At 38.0% G+C, this 19,235-nt stretch overlaps 1 protein-coding gene across 2 annotated transcripts in view; it reads right to left on the minus strand.

The window, feature by feature from the left end:
- The window catches only part of NME7 (NME/NM23 family member 7), a 232,761-nt gene that overhangs the window by 45,763 nt on the left and 167,763 nt on the right, over positions 1 to 19,235 (minus strand). The window contains exon 11 of one of the 2 annotated variants that reach the window (XM_046681670.1): positions 1,199 to 1,306. In XM_046681670.1, coding sequence (XP_046537626.1) covers positions 1,199 to 1,306 — 108 coding nt within the window. Of the gene's footprint in view, positions 1 to 1,189; positions 1,307 to 19,235 lie in introns of those variants that run through there. The other variant, XM_046681671.1, reaches the window with a different exon arrangement.

Genomic DNA, 19,235 nt, shown 5'->3' on the forward strand with positions numbered 1-19,235 from the left:
CTTTCTTAAAGTTAACTAAACTACAATAATAAAAATAGTATTTTGCCAGCACAGCCAATGGAATAAAATTGAAAGTTCAGAAACAGGCAGAGGTGTATATAAGTACTCAATAAATAAGCAATAACAATGAAAGAATGCAAGGATTTAATAAACAATGCTGTGACAGCCAACTAGATCCATACCTCATGCCATAAGTCAAGTAAATTCCAGGTGGATTGAACATTTCAATGTAAGAAAATAAAATGTTTCGGGGAGGCTTTTCTATGTATGACTTCAAAGGTAGAAATTAAAAAAAAAAAGACTGCGATTTGACGTAAAACATAATACTCTCTAAAATAAATATGTATTATGGATATCAATCATTTTTATGTCATTTATACTATAATCCCTTAAATTTATTATCTGTCTTTTAATTTCACTAGTTCCTTTTGATACATAAAAAATTTTTAAACTACAAGGAAAAAATATCAATCTTTTCTTTAAAGTTTCTTTGCTTGGCCTAGAAATGACTTTCTTAACCCTAAATCAAACAAATTTTCACTTATATTTTCTTATAATTCTTTCATTGTTTCTTATTTTATGTTAATCACACATATGAGAAGTCAAATTACGGTTCTGTCCTATAGTAGCTGTTTGATTTGAGGATGTTACTTAACATCTCTGAGTCTCAATTTCATTTTCCTAAAAAAACAGTCATAATAATACCAACCTGTTAGAGTTTCTGTGAAAATTAAAAGAAATAATTTATACAAAGCATTTATCGTAGTAGAATTTAGTATATAAAAAGAGTCAATAAGTGGTAGCTATTACTTTTACTGCTATCACATTGCGTGTTCCACTTAATTTTCATTGATACATTTTCATGAATAACAACTGAGGTTAATGGTATTTTTACCTGATTTTAAAACAAATATTTAAACAAATTTCACATTATTTAGTTGATGCTATAGTTTTTTACTTTTTAAACTATTTTTAAACCATAACATATGCCAATCAGAAACATCTCTTTTAATTCTTTGAAGACGATCCAGTTATATCCAGCATCCTACAATTTGGTCTTTTAAAGTTGCAGTCTGAAGTCATTAGACGGCCAAGTAACAGCATAATCCAAGAATATTAAATGGTTTCTTACACACCAGAACTGCTGAGGTTATTTATGAGCTTGAAATAAAAATCGGATGTTTACCCTTTATCTTACCTCTAAGAGGCCATCCTCCGGCAGATCAGTGCAGTGAACAGCATTCTGGATCTTGGTTTTACCAAAGATCGCTCTGAGTGTTCCAGGGCGTAAATGCCGGGCGATTTCCTATTAGATACACATTCACACAGAGATTAAAGTTAGTCGTAAAATTTTAGTAAGAAAAACATCAGCTATATGAAACACTTGAATTATTTGCTTATGAAATACATGTATACATTGATGGCGCTGACTTTTCCTGAAAATAGCATGAATGTATGAAAAGTTGGAGCACTGAAAACTTTCAGTTCACTCTTAAGGCTTTTTCTGTGGCCCAACATGAAGTCCACAGTACTCTATGCTGAGGGCAGTAACAATTTTTTTCCTTTTTTTTTTTTCTTTAAAAATTGGCACCTGAGCTAACAACTGTTGCCAATCTTTTTTTTTTTTTTCCTGCTTTATCTCCCCAAATCCCCCCTGGTACACAGTTGTATATCTTAGTTGCAGGTCATTCTAGCTGTGGCATGTGGGACGCCGCCTCAGCGTGGCCTGATGAGCAGTGCCATGTCAGCGCCCAGGATCCGAAGCAGCGAAACCCTGGGCCACCAAAGCAGAGCGCGCAAACTCTACTAGGCCATGGGGCCAACCTGGCAATAACAACTACATCTCTTTTTATCAGTAGATATGGGAATCCCATAAAACATGAATCCAGTTCATTATTGTGAAAGACTTGTATGTTATGAAGACAAGAGAGATCCTAACAACTTGACTGAAAGCGAACTAGTTTGACAGCACGATTTTAAGTTACAGTTGTAGCAGCTTGGTACTAGCTCCCAGGAAAAAATGACTACAAGTAATTCACAAAATTGTGGGTAAAAGAAACACGTTAAAAACATTAAAGATGTGGGAGTATTAATGACCTCTGTAATAGTCTTTAAGTTAAAATTTTTCAAAAATCCTATGTTATTTTTGAAATATATCACACATACAAGAAAGGTATTTAATATATATGAATATTTTAAAAATAATGAAACAAATACCCGTGCACCCACTATTAAACTGAATTAAAATAATATTACAATAACTTCAAAGTCCTCTGTGTACCCCATCCTCATTCCATCCCATGCCTATCTCCACCCAGAAGTAACTAAAAGTTTACTTAAAGATTCCCTTATTTTGTTTAGTTTTCAAAACACTGTTTTTCAGATCTCTCCATGTTAATGTGTATAGCGGTAATTCATTTGTTTTTATTAGTATATAGATTCCAATGTATGATTGAGCATATTATTCATTTTCCTGTTGATGGGCATTCAGCTAATTTCTTGTCTCTCTCTCACATACACGCAAGCTTGCACACACATACAATCACAAAGAATTCTGCTGCAAGCACTCTTGTACACGGTATGGCACATGTACAAGTGTTTTTCTGGAATCTTAGGGCACATATACATTCAGTTTTGCTAAGTACTGCTAAACCATTTTCTTCAGTGGTTGTAACAATTTTCCCTCAACCATCAGAGCACAGGAATTCCCACCATACACAGCAAACATCTGATACTGGTTGACTTTTTAATTTTTCCATTCTGGTGGGTGTGAAATGGCACTTATTATGGAACTTTTCATTTATGATTTGTGCTTTCTGTTTCTTAAGGAATTATTCTCTACTCTAAGATCATAACAATACTCTTTCCTGTTGCCTTCTAAAGTTTTTAAAGTTTGCCTTCCACATTAAGTTCTTGATCCACCCAGAATTATTGACTTTTGGCTATGAAGTGAGGTAGATACCCATTTTCATTTTTCCCATGTGGATATTTAATTGTCCTTGTACAATTTTTGGATAGTGTCTCACCTTCCCCACCGATCTCCAATGAGAGCTCTGTTTTATATGAGGTTTCCATGTATATATGGGTGTGCTTCTTGGTTTGCTATTTGGTTTCACTGGACGTTTTGTCTATTCTTACATCTACACTATACTGTCTTAATGATCATGACTTTATAATAGGTCTTCATCTGGTAGGGCAAGTCCCCTAATTTTGGTTTTGAATGTGTTAAGTTTGAGTTGCCTATTAGATATCCAAGTGAAGATGCCAAATACGTGGTTAACTGTGAGTCTAGAGTTCAGAAGAGTCCTCCACACTGCAAACAGAAATTTGGGAGTAAAGAGTCAATGTTTGTTATATAGGGTATTCAAACTTATCAGTTGGACGAGATCATGAAGGCATTGAGTATAAGCAAAGGAGAGGAAGCCCAGGGGCACCATATCATTAAAAAGTCAAGGAGATGAGGAGAGGTGAGCAAAGGATACTGAGAAGGAATGGCCAACTAGGTAAGAAGAAATGTGAGACAGTCCTTTCCTGGAAGACAGTGAAGAAAAGTGCCAAGGACAGAGAGTTATCAGTAGTGGCAAATATTGCTGATATATCATGTAGGGTAAAGACTGAGAACTGACCACTAAATTTATCAATATAGAGTCACTGATGTCCTTGACAAGAGCAGTTTCAGAGGAGTAGAGAGGGGCAAAAGACTGATTATTGTGGTTTCAAGAAAGAATGGGAGCAGAAGAACTGGAAAAAGTGAAAACAGGCAACTATTTTGAGGAACTGTGCTGCAAAGAGGAGACAAATGGAGCAGTAACTGGAGAGGGAAGTGGGATCAAGAGAGGTGGTTTTGGGGGGAAGGGGATGGTTTTCGTTTTTGGTTTTTTGTTGAGGAAGATTTGCCCTGAGGTAACATCTGTGCCAATTTTTCTCTGTTTTGTATGTGAGACCCTGTCACAGCATGGCTATTGATAGACAAGTGGTGGAGGTCTGCACCTGGGAACCAAACCTGGGCTGCTGAAGCAGAGCGTGCTGAACTTACTCACTAGGCCACTGGGCCTGGCCAAGGGATGTTGTTTCTAAAGTGGGAGAAGTAATGGTACATTTACATGCTGAGGGAATGATCCAATAAAGGGAAAGGCCAATGAAGCAGGGAGGAGAAGAGAGAATTGCTGGAGTGATGGAATCAAGTATAAGTAGAGGAATTGGCCTTATCTAAAAGGATGGAACATTCTTCCTGAGCATCAAGACAGTATATGGGCCCAGTGGCAGGTAGGTGGGTGTAGGTAGTGGTGGGAACTTATGGAAGCTTTTTCTCCAATTTAAATTTTTATTGAGTGATAATCTACATACAATAACATGCATTGGTTTTAAGTATACTGCCCCATGAATTTTGTCAAATGTATACACTCATGCAATCATCATCCTAAACAAGAGATAGAACATTTCTAAAGTTCCCTCTAGAAGTTCTCTTTTGACTGATTCTATTTTCTAGTGAAACAGGCAGCAAGATTATCATCAGCTGAGAGGAAGAATGGGGAAGAGGTTTTGGGATCTGAGGAGAGAAGAGAAGGTATAAGATATATTTTAAGAAAGCAGGAAAGTGAATGGACTAGAAAAGCATAATATGTTTACTGAGCAGCACTAAGGGCCCTCTTGAGGTTAGAGATCATGAATGCAAAAGGAGAACATTCAGGATCTCTGTGTATTCTTCTCCAGCCATGTTGAGCTGTAGGGGTGCAGGCAAAGATTAGGTACAGAGTTGAATTTAATGAGTGTGGGGGATTTTACCAAGAGAATACAATCAAAAAAAGAGAGGGATAAGGGAGTTGATAGTGTATGCAAGGGAATGATAATAATGATGGACAAAAAAATTTAAATTGAATAAGAAAGTAAGTGAGGACCTAGGGGTTGGAGGGATGAGAGACAATGAAAAGGTAGATCAATGGGTTAGAGCTCCTGTTGGGAGGGGATGGTTACTGAAATCAGTGTGTTAGAGGAAATGGGCTGGAAAGTTAAGAGATAGGAAACTCGAAACTGAAACACGGGAGGAGAAGAAGTTACAGTGATTTATAATGGCTAGTTTCAAGGTTTAACTGTGGCTAAGGTCAGGTGGAGGGCAAGAATGTTGGAAGAAAGGAGGACGACAGATTGAGAGGCCAACGTCTTGAATGCGTTACCATTATGGCTATGGAAGTCACCAAGAATTATGACAGGTGTAACTTATGGTACAACGGTGCTGAGCAGTATTCACACCGGTGATTTCAATACTTAAGCATGTTTTAAAGGTATGAATTTATTTAATTACTTAAGTCTTATTTTCAAGATTTTCATCAAATGTCAGTTGTAAATGCATTAACTTTAAGAAAAACATTTTGATAAATTAGAAAATAAGGGTGGCTTTATATTTTATTTCTATTTATTACTTTTACTCACTAGACTCTCAACCCTTAACATTATATAAAACTTTTTTGATATTCTATGTCCTACTTATGAACACACAGTAAATATTTGAAACTATTTCTTGACTGACATAAAATGACAAAATTTCTATTCAGGGAGCCAGGATGGAGTAGGAATGAAGAGCAATGGTTGTGAAGGAAGGCTCTCTGGGTTTGAATTTCGCCTCTGCCACTTACTAGCTGTGTGACCATGCCATGTACTTAACCTCTCTGTGCCTGCCTTAATCTTCTCATTTGTAAAATAAGCACACAAATAGGACCTAATTCACAGTGTTGTTGTGAGAATTAAAGGATTAAATACATATGAAAATATTTAGAACAGTGTCTGGCATATGGTAAACTTTCAACAGGTAATAGCCATTAATTTTATTATTTATTTATTCATTTTTTTTTTTTGAGGAAGATTAGCTCTGAGCTAACATCTGCTGCCAATCCTCCTCTTTTTCCTGAGGAAGACTGGCCCTGAGCGCACATCTGTGCCCACCTTCCTCTACTTTGTATGTGGGACGCCTACCACAGCATGGCAATTTTATTAATATAACCTTAGAATAAAAGGAAATTAAAATGAGACAATTATTAAAGAGATCCAAAAAAAGGATATATTTTGATATTTGTCAAAGAGAATCCAATCAAATATTCAAGTATCTTTTAATATATAACATCTCTCAAGAATTTTCATTATAATTTTAGAATAAAGGTAAAAGTTTAAATAATCAAATAGTAAGACATTTAAATTAGATAATACTCTATAAGTAAACAAGCATCAGAAAATATGAAATATTTTTACTGGTATAAGATATTTTCTTTAGGTAAACAGTAATGATGAAGCATAAAGACAGAACAACAAGTATCTTCTTCATAGCTGCTGTTAAAATTTAGGCTTTCATTTTAGCCCATTTTTTGGGAAAATTTATTGATACACTGATTTTAGTTTTGATTACTATAAAATATCATATATGCCTATAAAAGGAAAACATACTGAAATACTAAAAATGAAATTCCAGAAGAATCCTCTACAGATTTTCCCCATCGATTTCCTAGCAGAGTTTCCCTGATTGTTCCTAACAGATTCCTGCTCCTCTCGCTCTCGTGCTCCACAGTGAAAACCACCCCACCACACACAGCCCCCTCCGCACGTGGAGCAGAAATAAGTATCAGATACACAAAAGCAACACAAAGAGCCAACAAGCAATTTTCATTTAACACCATGAACAATTTTTTAAAAGTTAGTATTTATAAGTGATGGGTTATGCTGAGGAAATGAGACTTTGCAAAGCGCAATATTTGTTTGCACTTAGAGGGTGTGCAGTCTTTCAAACTCCGCCAAATTCCTGGATATTCACCCCCAGCTACAACCTTGCCTGCTCAGCCCCACGAAGTCAAACCCTTCGTTCTTGTATGGCCCATCGTAAGTGCTAAAAATTCTGCTCGGGTAATCCTGTAGTAGGAGGAAGAATTTTGGCTTAAAGAATGACCTCTAAATCTAAGACATGGAAAAAATGCACTAAGGAGAATGGTGATTAGCAAAATACCGAAAACAAAGAGAAAGGTTATGTAATTATTCTATTGCTGTGTGCATTATAAAGCATATTATTGTTCACTGAGTAACAGGTCTATCAGACAGATAACATATGTCTGGACAAAGAAAACAAATTGCTTCCATAGAAAGCCATTCTGTTTCAGTTCAAGAATACAGGAGAGACGCTAGAGCGAAAATGACCTTCCACTTAAGGCATGAATTAAATTTGGAAGAGATTTGTGAAATTTACTGTCTTTTAAGAAAGGCAACTTTGTGAACACCTATAGAATACATTCATATAATGAGTGGTACATGGCAGATAATCTCACCTGCCCATTAGTCTAATTTTGGGAAAATTCTAAGTAAAAGGAAAAAAGTCTTCCCCAAACTAAAGGACAACCATGCCAGCAGTGATATGATAAACGGGCAAATATTAAAAGAGGAACTAGCATAGCTCCAGTCTTGGAAACCCTAAAGCAGCTGTGAAACAAAACAGAAAATCGTGTTCTCATCACTGCCCTCATTTCATAGGCAATGAGGGTAACAGAACTTAACATCAAAGGCCAACGAAGCAACTATCATGATTAAAACAGCAAATAGTCACGGTTCTAGCCAATACTGATATTTTTCAAAAATGCGTCCTGTGATATTAAAAAGTACCTGCTAAATCCCCTCCTTGACTCCTCTGATACTTCAAAGACGTCTCAGCAAAGCTGACCCTAAAATGGCTTTTCTTATTTGCATCAATATTATATTAACTAAGTTATTTGCAGGTTTATATTCCTGGGAGATAAGCAACATCAGACTAATTCATAACTAAAACAAGATGATGAAACACTGGAAGGAATTGGAAGCAGGAAAAGAAACCAGAGAACAGAGCCAAAGCTTACTTTCTGTAAGTCTAAGGATCCTTCTAGAACCTATGCATAGGATTCAGAAAGAGTAACTGCAAAATTAAACTTAACTACTTATGTATTACTCTCATTGAATGAGCCATCAGAGAATTCACAGTAAACACACTTATTAGCTCTCAAGATCACATAAATTGTTCATATATGAGGGATCATTAAAAGATCTGGTTTGTGAGCCCTGACAGGCTTCACATCTCCCTTTTCATTAAATAGGAATTAGCTGTAATGTAAATTTATAGAACTTGAAGAGAGTCATAATTTTTTTTTTAATTTCTTGAGGAAGATTAGCCCTGAGCTAACATCTGCTGCCAATCCTACTCTTTTTGCTGAGGAAGACTGGCCCTGAGCTAACATCCATGCCCATCTTCCTCTACTTTATATGTGGGATGCCTGCCACAGCGTGGCTTGCCAAGCGGTAAGTAGGTCTACACCTGGGATCCGAACCGGCAAACCCCAGGCCGCCAAAGCAGAAGGTGCGAACTTCACCGCTGTGCAAGCAGGCTGGCCCCAAAGAGGGTCATAATTAAATGTGATTTCAAGTGAAACATTTAGACCACTTGATGCTGTCTTTTCCACCAGCCTTCAACAGACCGCATGCCAGAGTAATCACTGCCTGTTACTGAGCTGTTGGCTACTTCAGCCAACAATAGGCACTGGCTGAAATACAGCCGGCTTCGACACAGCTGTTATTTTAAAACGTAAAATGATGATTCTCCTGTTATTAAATAGTTGGGGAAAATCTCTTTGCTCACTTTTATGTAAATTACTTTACATTTTAACAAAAACCACAAGGACTCATTTACATAAGTCAAGTCTGAGAACAAACACTAGTACAGAGAAAAATGATATTACTTTTTGGTAAATATGTTCCTATTTCTTTTCTTTCTCCCAAATACTACCTTATAAGAGATTTAACCTTTGCAGTATAGTCAATATTACTACTGAGAAACTCGAGAGGCATTCTCAAGCTCTCCCCCAAAAAGAAGTGCTCTGCACCGTCCCCCACATCCTGATAAAATAAAGAACTGATAGACAATCTTCCTCTACTCTCCTAAAGAAATCTACAGCTCAATACTCGGAAACTTCCCTAAAGGAAGAAAATAGTAAAATAGCTGGGCCCATTCCTGTCACCTCTATCACCCAATTCATTGCCAAGTCCTGTCAACACAAATGCTGAAATACAGACCATGTCAGTCTACTTTTTCCTATCTCCACTCTGCCACCAGATTCTCTTGGATAGACTACTGGTTCCTTAGCTTTCACTCTTACTGGTCTGTCTAGTCTCCTAGATTCTACTGCTCCCGATGCATATATCCTCCACAGAGCAGTCAGAGTGAGCTTTATAAAACATAACTGAATCATATCACTTCCCTACCTAAAACGCTCTGATGCTTTCCTTCTTAAAAGAAAATTCAAAATTCTTAACATGATCTGTAAAGTCCTGCATGACCTGACTCCTGCTTCCCTCCACCCTCACCTGAGAGATCTAGTCACATCAACCCCTTCCAGTTTTTCAGAGCCACCAAGCTCTTTCCTATCTCAAGTATGAAAACGTATGCTATTCCCTTTGAATATTCTGGCTCAGAAATTCTTCTCCTTCTTCTCAAGTACTTCATGTTCCCTACAAACGGTTTAGAATAAGCAGCATAAGTCAGGTGTGGTAGACTCTACAAAGTGGCTCTCTGAACACTTCATCCTGTGCTCTTTCTGGATGGAGGTAAGAAATCTAAAAGCTACATTCTGCTAACACCCTTTTGGCTAGAGTTCTTGATGTCAATTAGGTGCCACCAATGAGATTTGGAAGGCAGAACCATGCAGAGGCCATCTTCCTGCTAATGTTGCTACTGGCAGACAAGGTGGGAGCCTTGAGTGTTTGGAGGCAGTTGTAGTAGCCAGACTCAGTGCCTAAGTCACCAGATTCCTGGGTACGAGAGTCTGTGCTGGAGTCAGCAGTGGAGGCAGCAGCAGCAACTCCCGGCTTCTATACGCAGGGATGGTCAAGTGACCTTGAAATCAGTAGTTCCAATGGCAACTCCTGACTTCAGGGACTACAGCCCTTCCAGTGAGTCTGTAAACATCTTCCCTGTGTTAAATCCCTTTTTCAAAAAAAAACCCCTAGGGTGCTTTCTGTTTCCTGCTCTGAACCTTCAGTGAGACTCTGAGGTTCCGTCTCTCTTCCTCACCTCTACTGAAATTGATATTCCCTGCTCCTACTTAGTAAGTACCTTCTTGCCATCTGGCTTTCACCTTCATCATTCTCTTGAAATTGCTCCCTCAAAAGTCACCCAAAACCAATTAGTCCTCTTGCTGAAATCTCTTACACAGCAGCACAGTTATAAAAGTGTCATCAGAAATAGCAGTGGCCTAACAAACTCATCCTACTATAGGCACACTTCAATTTATGAAATAGGATGGAGAGTTTTATAAAATTTAATATGTTTATTTATTCTATAGTAGCAACATAAATCTCAGCAGTTAGTGGAAAGATCTTGATATCTTAAAGGCCTGGTTCAGTATACCACGCTGAATTAAATGAGATAATGCCCACAAGTGTCTGGCCAAATTGGAGATACTCATCAGTAAACATAATCATTGTCTTCATAATATTATAAATAAACTCAAAATTATAGCTAACGATAAGGCACTTACATAGTACTTTCATTTTGACAAGCATGTACCAGTTCATATGAATCTCACAACCCTCTACTGTGTTGACAGAGGAGGTTTTTTACAGATATAGATAACCTTGTTCTATGGGCAGTCTTAGACCTCTTATCCAGCACTGAAGAAAGAGAGTAACCAAAGATCCAACCACTTACCACAAACTCTCTCCAAAAGGTTACTTCCCTAAACTGCCCCAGGCCTCTACAATACTCCTTAAAGTCACTGTGAGCAGCTAAGAGTCAGTCCGAGGTTAGTAATTCTGGAAACCATCTAATCATCTCCCATAACTACCAATGACAGTGCTGTCCAATAGAAATACAATGTGGGTCATAAGAAAAAGTAAAAACAAAAAGTGAAACTAATTTTAATAATATAACTTATTTAATCTTTTATATAGCCAGCCCTGGTGGTGTACTGGTTAAGAATCGGTGCTCTCATGACCTTGGCCCAGGTTTATTTCCCAGTCAGAGAACCACACCATCTGTCTGTCGGTTGTCACACTGTGGCAGCTGCATGTTGCTGTGATGCTGAAAGCTACACCACCGGTATTTCAGATACCAGCAGGGTCACCCATATTGGACAGGTTTCAGTGGAGCTTCCAGACTAAGACAGACTAGGAAGAAGGCCCTGGCCACTCACTTTCAAAAAAATTGGCCATGACAACCCTATGAATAGCAGCAGAGCATTGGCTGATACAGTGCTGGATGGTGAGAGGATGGTGCAAAAAGACTGGCAGGGTTCCACTTTGCTGTTCAAAGGGTCCCTAGGGGTAGGAATCGATTTGACGGCACTGACCACAAAAAAAGCCTATATATCCAAGATATTATAATTTCAAAGGGCAGTAAATATAAAAATTATTAATGAGCTATTTTATATTCTTATTTCCTACTAAATCTTCAAAGTCCTAAGTGTATATTATATGTACAACACATCTCAATTCGAACCAGCCATGTTTCAAGTGCTTGAGGGCTACATGTGTCTAGTGGCCACCATATTAGACAACAGAGATCTAGAGACTAGTAGCTCTCTTCCTTGACCCACATATAATTTCTCAGCGACATTCTATCTAAAAGCTGAGCCACAACTGCTCTCTGCAGTATTAACCTCTCTGACACTAAAAGAGACCTTGGTCTACATAGGACAACAGCCTTGAGGTCAGTCAATCTAACCATGCTTCTCACACTGCCATCCCAGGCTATAATCCTATCTATCTATCTAATCATCTCTCTAATCTATCTATCTATCTATCATGCCCGTTGCCCACTTATCCTCCACACCTGGCATTGCAAATGTTCACCATTATCCTCAAACTTCCATCCTTAGCTACATCTTTCATCTCAGCAGACAACTTTGTTTCCTGCTTCACAGAAAAAATTGAGACTATCACGAGTCACCTTCTTAAAATTCCTATACCCACAGTTATATATATTTTTATCCTCACCTCGTCTCCTTCCATTCAGTGTCAAAGGAAGAAGTGTTTCAAACACTGTATGATTTCACTCATATGTGGAAGATAAACACATAGACAAGGAGAACAGATTAGTGGTAATCTGTTCTCTTAGAGGGGGAGGGGGTGAGGAGAGGGCGAAAAGGGTAAAGGAGCACATGTGTATGGTGACGGAAAGAAACTAGACTATTGGTGGTGAATACAATGCAGTCTGTACAGAAACTGATATATAATAATGTACACCTGACATTTACACAATGTTATAAACCAATATGACCTGAATAAAATAATTTTTTTAAAACGTTCACCCTCCCATCTCTTGGCCACTCTAGGTCAGGAAATTTGCTCCAATATAATTCCCTTTCTCCTTAATTTCAATCTTTCTCTTTCCAATAGCTCCTTTCCTACATCCTATAAAAATGCTGATGTCTCTCCCATCATTAAAAATTAAATAACTTTAATTACTGCCCCATCTCTTCCCTTCCCTTTTTAGTAGTCTTGATAATCTCCACTTCTATTTACTCTTTAACCTTCTGCCCCACATCTCTACCTAAACTGCTCTGGCAAAGGACACCAATAATCTTCTAATTGGCCACAGATTCTCTCCATTTGTGACTTCTCTTCAGCATTTAGCTCTATGGAACATTCCCTTATTCCACAAGCTCTCCCTTTACTCAGCCCACATGACACCCAGTCCAGGTTCTCCTCCTGACAGTTTCTCCTCAGGCTCCTTTATTTACACCTTCCTCCTGCCTAGGGTTCCCTGTTTGCTCTTTTCTTATCTTCTGGCTCTCCCTGGGCAATCTCATTCACTAGTAATCATGTCTCTTCAGATGACCCTCTAATTTCTAAATTCAGCCCAGTCCTCTTTCCAGAGTTCCAAACTGGAATATACAATTGCTGAACCAGCTTCACCTGGGTATTGTACAGAATTCATACTCAACTTGCCCAAAACTAATATCATTATCTTTGCCCCAAATCCTCCCTTTCCTAAATTCCTTCTATTCCAGAATAGCACCACCATTCAATCAAGTTACCTAGGCCAAAAACTTGGGAGTCATCCTAAGACTCCTCTCTTCCCCTCGGGCCCCATATCCAATCTGTCATTAAGTCGCATGGATTCTATTTCTTTAACATAGCATCCTTTCCTTTCTTTCCAAGTCTAGTCTACCCCTACTACCACAGTTTACTCTTATCTTGTTTAGACCATAGTGGTCTCCTAACAGGCCAGCTTGCCTCTACCATGAAAAATTTATTCTATTTATTTCTTTACACATCTGTCCCACTACTCTTGTGGTATGTAAACTCCTTAAGGACAAGGACTATAACCTTTGTATATCCAACACGCAGAGAATGAAAGGATGACACTATGATGTCAGAGAATGAAAGATTCATTGAGTAACAGTAGTAATGACTTAGTGCAAGAGTGAATAAATGAATGAAATGACCAACATGCCCAGATTTATACACTTTATTAACGTAGTTAACGATAGGGTAGAGAAATTAGGCCTCTTGGTTACCAAGGGTCCAGGTCCCTTTGACTATATTACACTCTTCAGATGTGCCTATTTTAAGGAACCCCAAAGCAACTCCTTTTGAAATGTAAGTAATCACACTTAATTTATCTATTTTGTGAGTTAGTGGTTTTGTGTATCAGATTTTCTCAAACTAGGGCACACCTGTCTAAGAATGGAATCAAGAACTCTAAGCACTAATCTCATGGCTCTGAAAGTGACTTGCTCTGTGACCTTGATTGAGGATAATATTACTATTTCATCACAGATACAAAACACCATGTGGAGAAAATGAAATGAGATGGGAGCAATCCACCAGAGTAGCGTTAAATCACAAGAGACTTTTCCAGTTGGAATATTAAGACACACCTAAATTCCCCGAAGAACTACTGAATCTTCCAGTGACTATCCATAGTGTAGAAAAGACCAATTCACTCTAAACATTAGAGGTCACATTATAGTAAAAGATCTTTCATTTAATTTGTTGAACTTCTCTAGTACATATTTTTAAAATATATACTCCTTTATTCCTCCATAATGCTATAACTCACATTCTTACATATAGCCTTGAGGGAAGATCCTTATTTATAAAGGAAAGAATAAACCATAGTTGCAATGTCGAGCATATTTTCTTGGTAACACATTTTTTAAAAGCACTCTTTTGTGTACAGAATATGCTGAAGTATTCTATAAATGAGAACATTTAATAAATCGGAGTATCCCATTGCCTAGATAATTTGGATTAAAGTTGTTGCCTTCAGAAGTATCTTCTTAACCTTCCCCAAGTCTTTACTGTAAAAAGACTTTCTTCAGGAGTTATATTCTAAAAGGTAACTTTATCCTCCCCTGAAATTCATTTTCTCTTCCTAATTGAATTGTAAACTATGACAATCATCTTGAAACACAAAATTTATTTTGTTAAAAAAAATTCCATTTCCTTAGTCATTCTCTTCTAGACTTTCTGATCTCTGCTTCTCCCTGCCAGAGCAATGTTCAGAATGCATTATAGAAATTCGATTTCTTTTATACTGCTGGAATAAAGCAATCTTTCTTTTTTTTTTTAACAAATGATAACTTTGAAATTCAACTAGTTGTATAGTTGCATATTTTAGGAAGCCACAGAAAAAGTGATTTCAAAGCTGTCATTTGATAGTAATTGGACTGAATGCCAGCCATCCCAACCCTGGTCTTCTGCTAGCACCTCAAATACACGTCCCAAAAGAATGATCTTCCCTGACTAGTCCCCCAGCCTCCCCGATTTCCTCACTCCCTCCTCCAATTTATCATTACATTGCACACATTTTTATAAACTGCTTTAAATTTTTACTTAAAAAAGGAAATTTAAAATAAATGAATATATTAATGGCAATGTTGTAAGCTTTTTAGGAAATATATGGAGTTAACTTATAATACAATTATCTATACTAACAGATATTTTATATATTATAGTGACACACAACTGCAGGCACTTTCTGTTGCAAGCATTCTTAGACAACAAATGTTTAAAAAACCACAAAATTGCCATAAAAGTCAACAGTAGGGGAGTAGTTAACTAATTCATATGCTGGAATACTACGCAGCTCTTAATAACCATGTTATGGAAGTATGTTTAATGACATCAGAAAAGAACACAACATATTTTTTAATTAAATAAAGATGCTACAAAATAGTAAATATTGCACGATCTTAATTTTATTTTTATAATATGCATTAAAAAGATGTTTTGGTTTGAGGCCAAGATGTTAACAGTGTTTATTTCTGGGAAGTAGAGAAACAAAAGTGGTTTTTAAATTATTTTGTTTAGTCTTGGTTCTTCTCCACGATTTTCCTTATTTTTGTTTGCTTTTTTAGGGGGTGAAGGTAATAAACATGAACTGCTTCAGTAATTGAAAAGCAAACAGTAAAAATTATATTAAAAAATGTTTCACTTCAGGGCCTCCCTGGTGGGACAGTGGTTAAGTTCGCACAATCCACTTCGGCAGATGGGGTTCGCGGGTCAGGTCCTGGGTATGGACCTACGCACAGCTTGTCAAGCCATGGCAGGCATCCCACATATAAAGAAAGTAGAGGAAGATTGGCACGATGTTAGCTCAGGGGCCAATCTTTCTCAAAAAAAAAAAAGTTTCATTTCATCACTTAAGAACAGAGATGTCGTCAATTTTAGTTTGCCTGATTTCACTTGTGAGGAACTGAAATAGATTTGGGGCCTGGGGAGAGAGGCATTATAAAAAAATGTATAGGCCAAGTAGTCTCACACCAAATAGCATTTGGCACTTACATGTCATAAGAAGGAAGCAAATGAACTATTTCTAGCAAAATATCCAGAAAAATGAGTCCTACTTGGATAATTAAATATTGGCAATCAAAGTTTGAGGTCTATAATCTCCTAGGATTATCTTCAATGCACTCTCTATTTGGGGAAACGAGAGGGATAAGGAATACACTCTGCGATAAGGAGCACGAGTTTCTTGGTTGCCATTGAAGCCTGAGGACTCAGGTTCATTGCTTGTTGATAAATTCCTAATGGCTTACTTTTGAGTGCATTGAAAAAGGGAAGGAAAGATTTTTATAGGATTTATAGTAAGTATATACATAATTCTAGACCCTGAAATGTGATACCGGAAGTATCTGAGTTTACCAGGAAAACTGTTCCTAAAAGCTAGATGTCCTGAAGGAGAGCAAAAGAGAGAAAAAGACTGGATAGCTCAGATGACTGGAAATGTGTTATAAAGGCTTTTGCTTTCAAGCCGAAATCTAGTGAAGGCAGAAATAGAAGTTATTCACATAAAATCTCACCCGGTCTGGTATCTATTAAGATGGATAAGCTAACATCTATTCCTATTGATCAGATAGATACATCAGAAAAAAACAAAAGACATCCTACATCTTTAATTATTCACAGAAATCGACTTACTGCTGTTTTCCTATTGCAGACAAATGAAGCATGTAAATTAAAAATTTAAATCTTTTGTCCTTTTTTGACACAAAAAGCATCATCAACAGACATCTGCTGAACGTCTGCCAGAGACTTGACACTTGAAGTGTGGTCTGTAGGCCAGCTGTGTCATAACACCTGAGAAGGTCATAGATGCAGAATTTCAGGCCCCAGCCTACACCGACTGAAATACAATCTACAACTCAACAAGAAAGTTGGAGAAATAGCATGTTAAAGCATTTTTCTGATAATGCAGATACCAAAAAGATATAACACAGGTCCTCTAATTAGTATCTAGACCAGGAGGTGAGGAACATTCATAAAAGATAAATTATACAAGGAGCATTTGCCACTACCAAATGAGAGGTGTAGACAATAGTAGAGGCCTTTAAGGGAAGGCAAAAGTTACTCAAGGCTGGGGCAATTAATGGTGTCTTAAAGGAAAAACAGTACTTGGAAAGAAGGAAAAAAAGCAAGTATGTATACTCAACTCTCCTTTGCATAAACTTACTCTCTGGCAGTTTTGTAAATCTGACATACCTGGAGGTCTGAGGAATGAGTAGGGTCAGGAGAGAAACTATCTAGTCTGAACAACTTAGTTACAATAACTTGAAAATAGCAGACTGATCAGGGAGCAAGACTTCAGAAGACGATGGAGTGAGGAAATCTTGAGATGACAATGGTTTATCCTGAAATGCACAACGTTCTGTGAGTGGAGCAGGCTGTTTTACCCATATATATGTATTTTATGCTTTACATTAAATGTGTTAAATTTAGGTTTCACTTAAAATGTAAGAAAACCTCTTTTTGAAGCACTACTGAAAGGATTCTATTGGAAAGTACAGAATTCTTCTACAATATGAATAGTCAAAGCCCTGGTGGTCTAGTGGTTAAGATTTGGCGCTCTCACTGCTACCACACCACCCGTCTGTCAGTTGTCAGACTGTGATGGCTATTTGTTGCTGGGATGCTGAAAGCTGTGCCACCAGTATTTCAAATACCACCAGGATCCTCCATGGTGGACAGGTTTCAGAGGAGCTGCTAGACCAAGACAAACCAGGAAGAAGGACCTGGCCACCCACTGCCAAAAAATTGGCCATGAAAACCCTCTGACTATCAGCAGAGCATTGTCTGATACAGCACCAGAGGGTGAGAAGATGGCGCAAAAAGTGGGCACTCTGCTGTACACAGGGGCACTAGGAGTCAGAATTGACTTGATAGCACTAACGATTCCTAAATTATATGTACTATGACTTGGTATTTTCATTATATTTTAATTAAGTGCTTTCAAAAAGATCATGCCTGTACTAACTATCAAAGAGCAATGATCATTGTTTTGCCATCTAGTGTCACCAATCAAATATCAATATACAAGGGTGAAAAGGTGGCACCTGTCTATGTCGTTACATTTAAGGGCCCCCAAAGTCCTTCTCTTTGGCCTTGCAAGTGGTAGGACTGTCTCACTGAGATATAAATAAAATGCCTTACTAACAACATCCTGAGAACACCGTGGCTCAGTACTATTCCTGCCAACTGTAACTGATCCTGGGCTCAAACCTGGCACTGGTGTCAGTAGCTTTTACCTACTGATAGACTGTTAAGGTGGCAGGCTCTTTTGTATCCAAAAATGGTAATTTCCCAGGCACTCAAGTAGGTTTAAAAATATTTTCCTTCCATTTCAACACAAAGCCTACTGTCTTGAAGTAATACCACCAGGAGCTGACATTTGAACTGACAAGCAGCACATGTGCATTAGGGAGATAAGGGCCTGGAACATGCTGCTGCAGCCTCCTGGGATTTTAAAATGCCAGCAGCTCCAGCTGGCGGCTGTGTCCCATCCCCAGTGTGCACTGCTTTGGGGAAACTCTAGCCCCTCCTTCTGACTCTGATGGGGACCTGTCTGATTGGAATATGGTTATTTTTGAAGATATTCAGAACAAGTGATCTGCTCTATGGATAAAAAGAAAATGGGAAGGGAAAAAAAAAGAGGCAAAATGTGAAGCTAAGAGATCTTAAAGGAAACAATATCATTTCGTAGCAAACAGTTAACGCAGCCAAAGAGGTAAAAGAATCACCAGGGAGGAATATTTTTTTTAAAAAAAGGAAAATAAATGACAGGGAACCAAGGAAAGAGAAAACTTTTTGTGAGAATCCTTCAGATAAACATGCTGGAAAATGGTGAGGCAAAGGATGATAACATAAGGAATGGGGAAATGAGGGGCCGGACCAGCAGCACAGCGGTTGAGTTCGCATGTTCTGCTGCGGCAGCCCGGGGTTTGCTGGTTCGGATCCTGGGTGCGGACCTACACACCACTTGGCAAGCCATGCTGTGGCAGGTGTCCCACATATAAAGTAGAGGAAGATGTGCATGGATGTTAGCTCAGGGCCAATCTTCCTCAGCAAAAACGAGGAGGATTGGCAATGAATGTTAGTTCAGGTCTAATCTTCCTCAGAAAAAAAAAAAAGGAATGGGGAAATGAAAACCAGTTAAATGCCAAAATTACACATACACATACACACCAAACCAGAAAAAAAAATAAAAAGAAAAGGCCCACTATGGAAGAAAGAAGATAGTTACCAAAATTTCGCAATCCCTGTGGGGACCAAAGTGGCAACTATGGAATAAAGGACAGGGGACAAGGAGCTGGGGGTGGGAGTAGAGGGGCACACAGCACTTAGCCATAACAGAAGAGGCTAAGGCCAGAGGAGCGAGCAAAGCCAAAAACCTTACAGGGAAAAGAAAATTCGAAATCTTAGGAGAGTCAGGAAAAGTGCCAAATCCAAAAAGA

This window comes from Equus quagga, chromosome 13, assembly GCF_021613505.1.
Source record: "Equus quagga isolate Etosha38 chromosome 13, UCLA_HA_Equagga_1.0, whole genome shotgun sequence".
In the NCBI taxonomy this organism is placed as follows: Eukaryota; Metazoa; Chordata; class Mammalia; order Perissodactyla; family Equidae; genus Equus; species Equus quagga.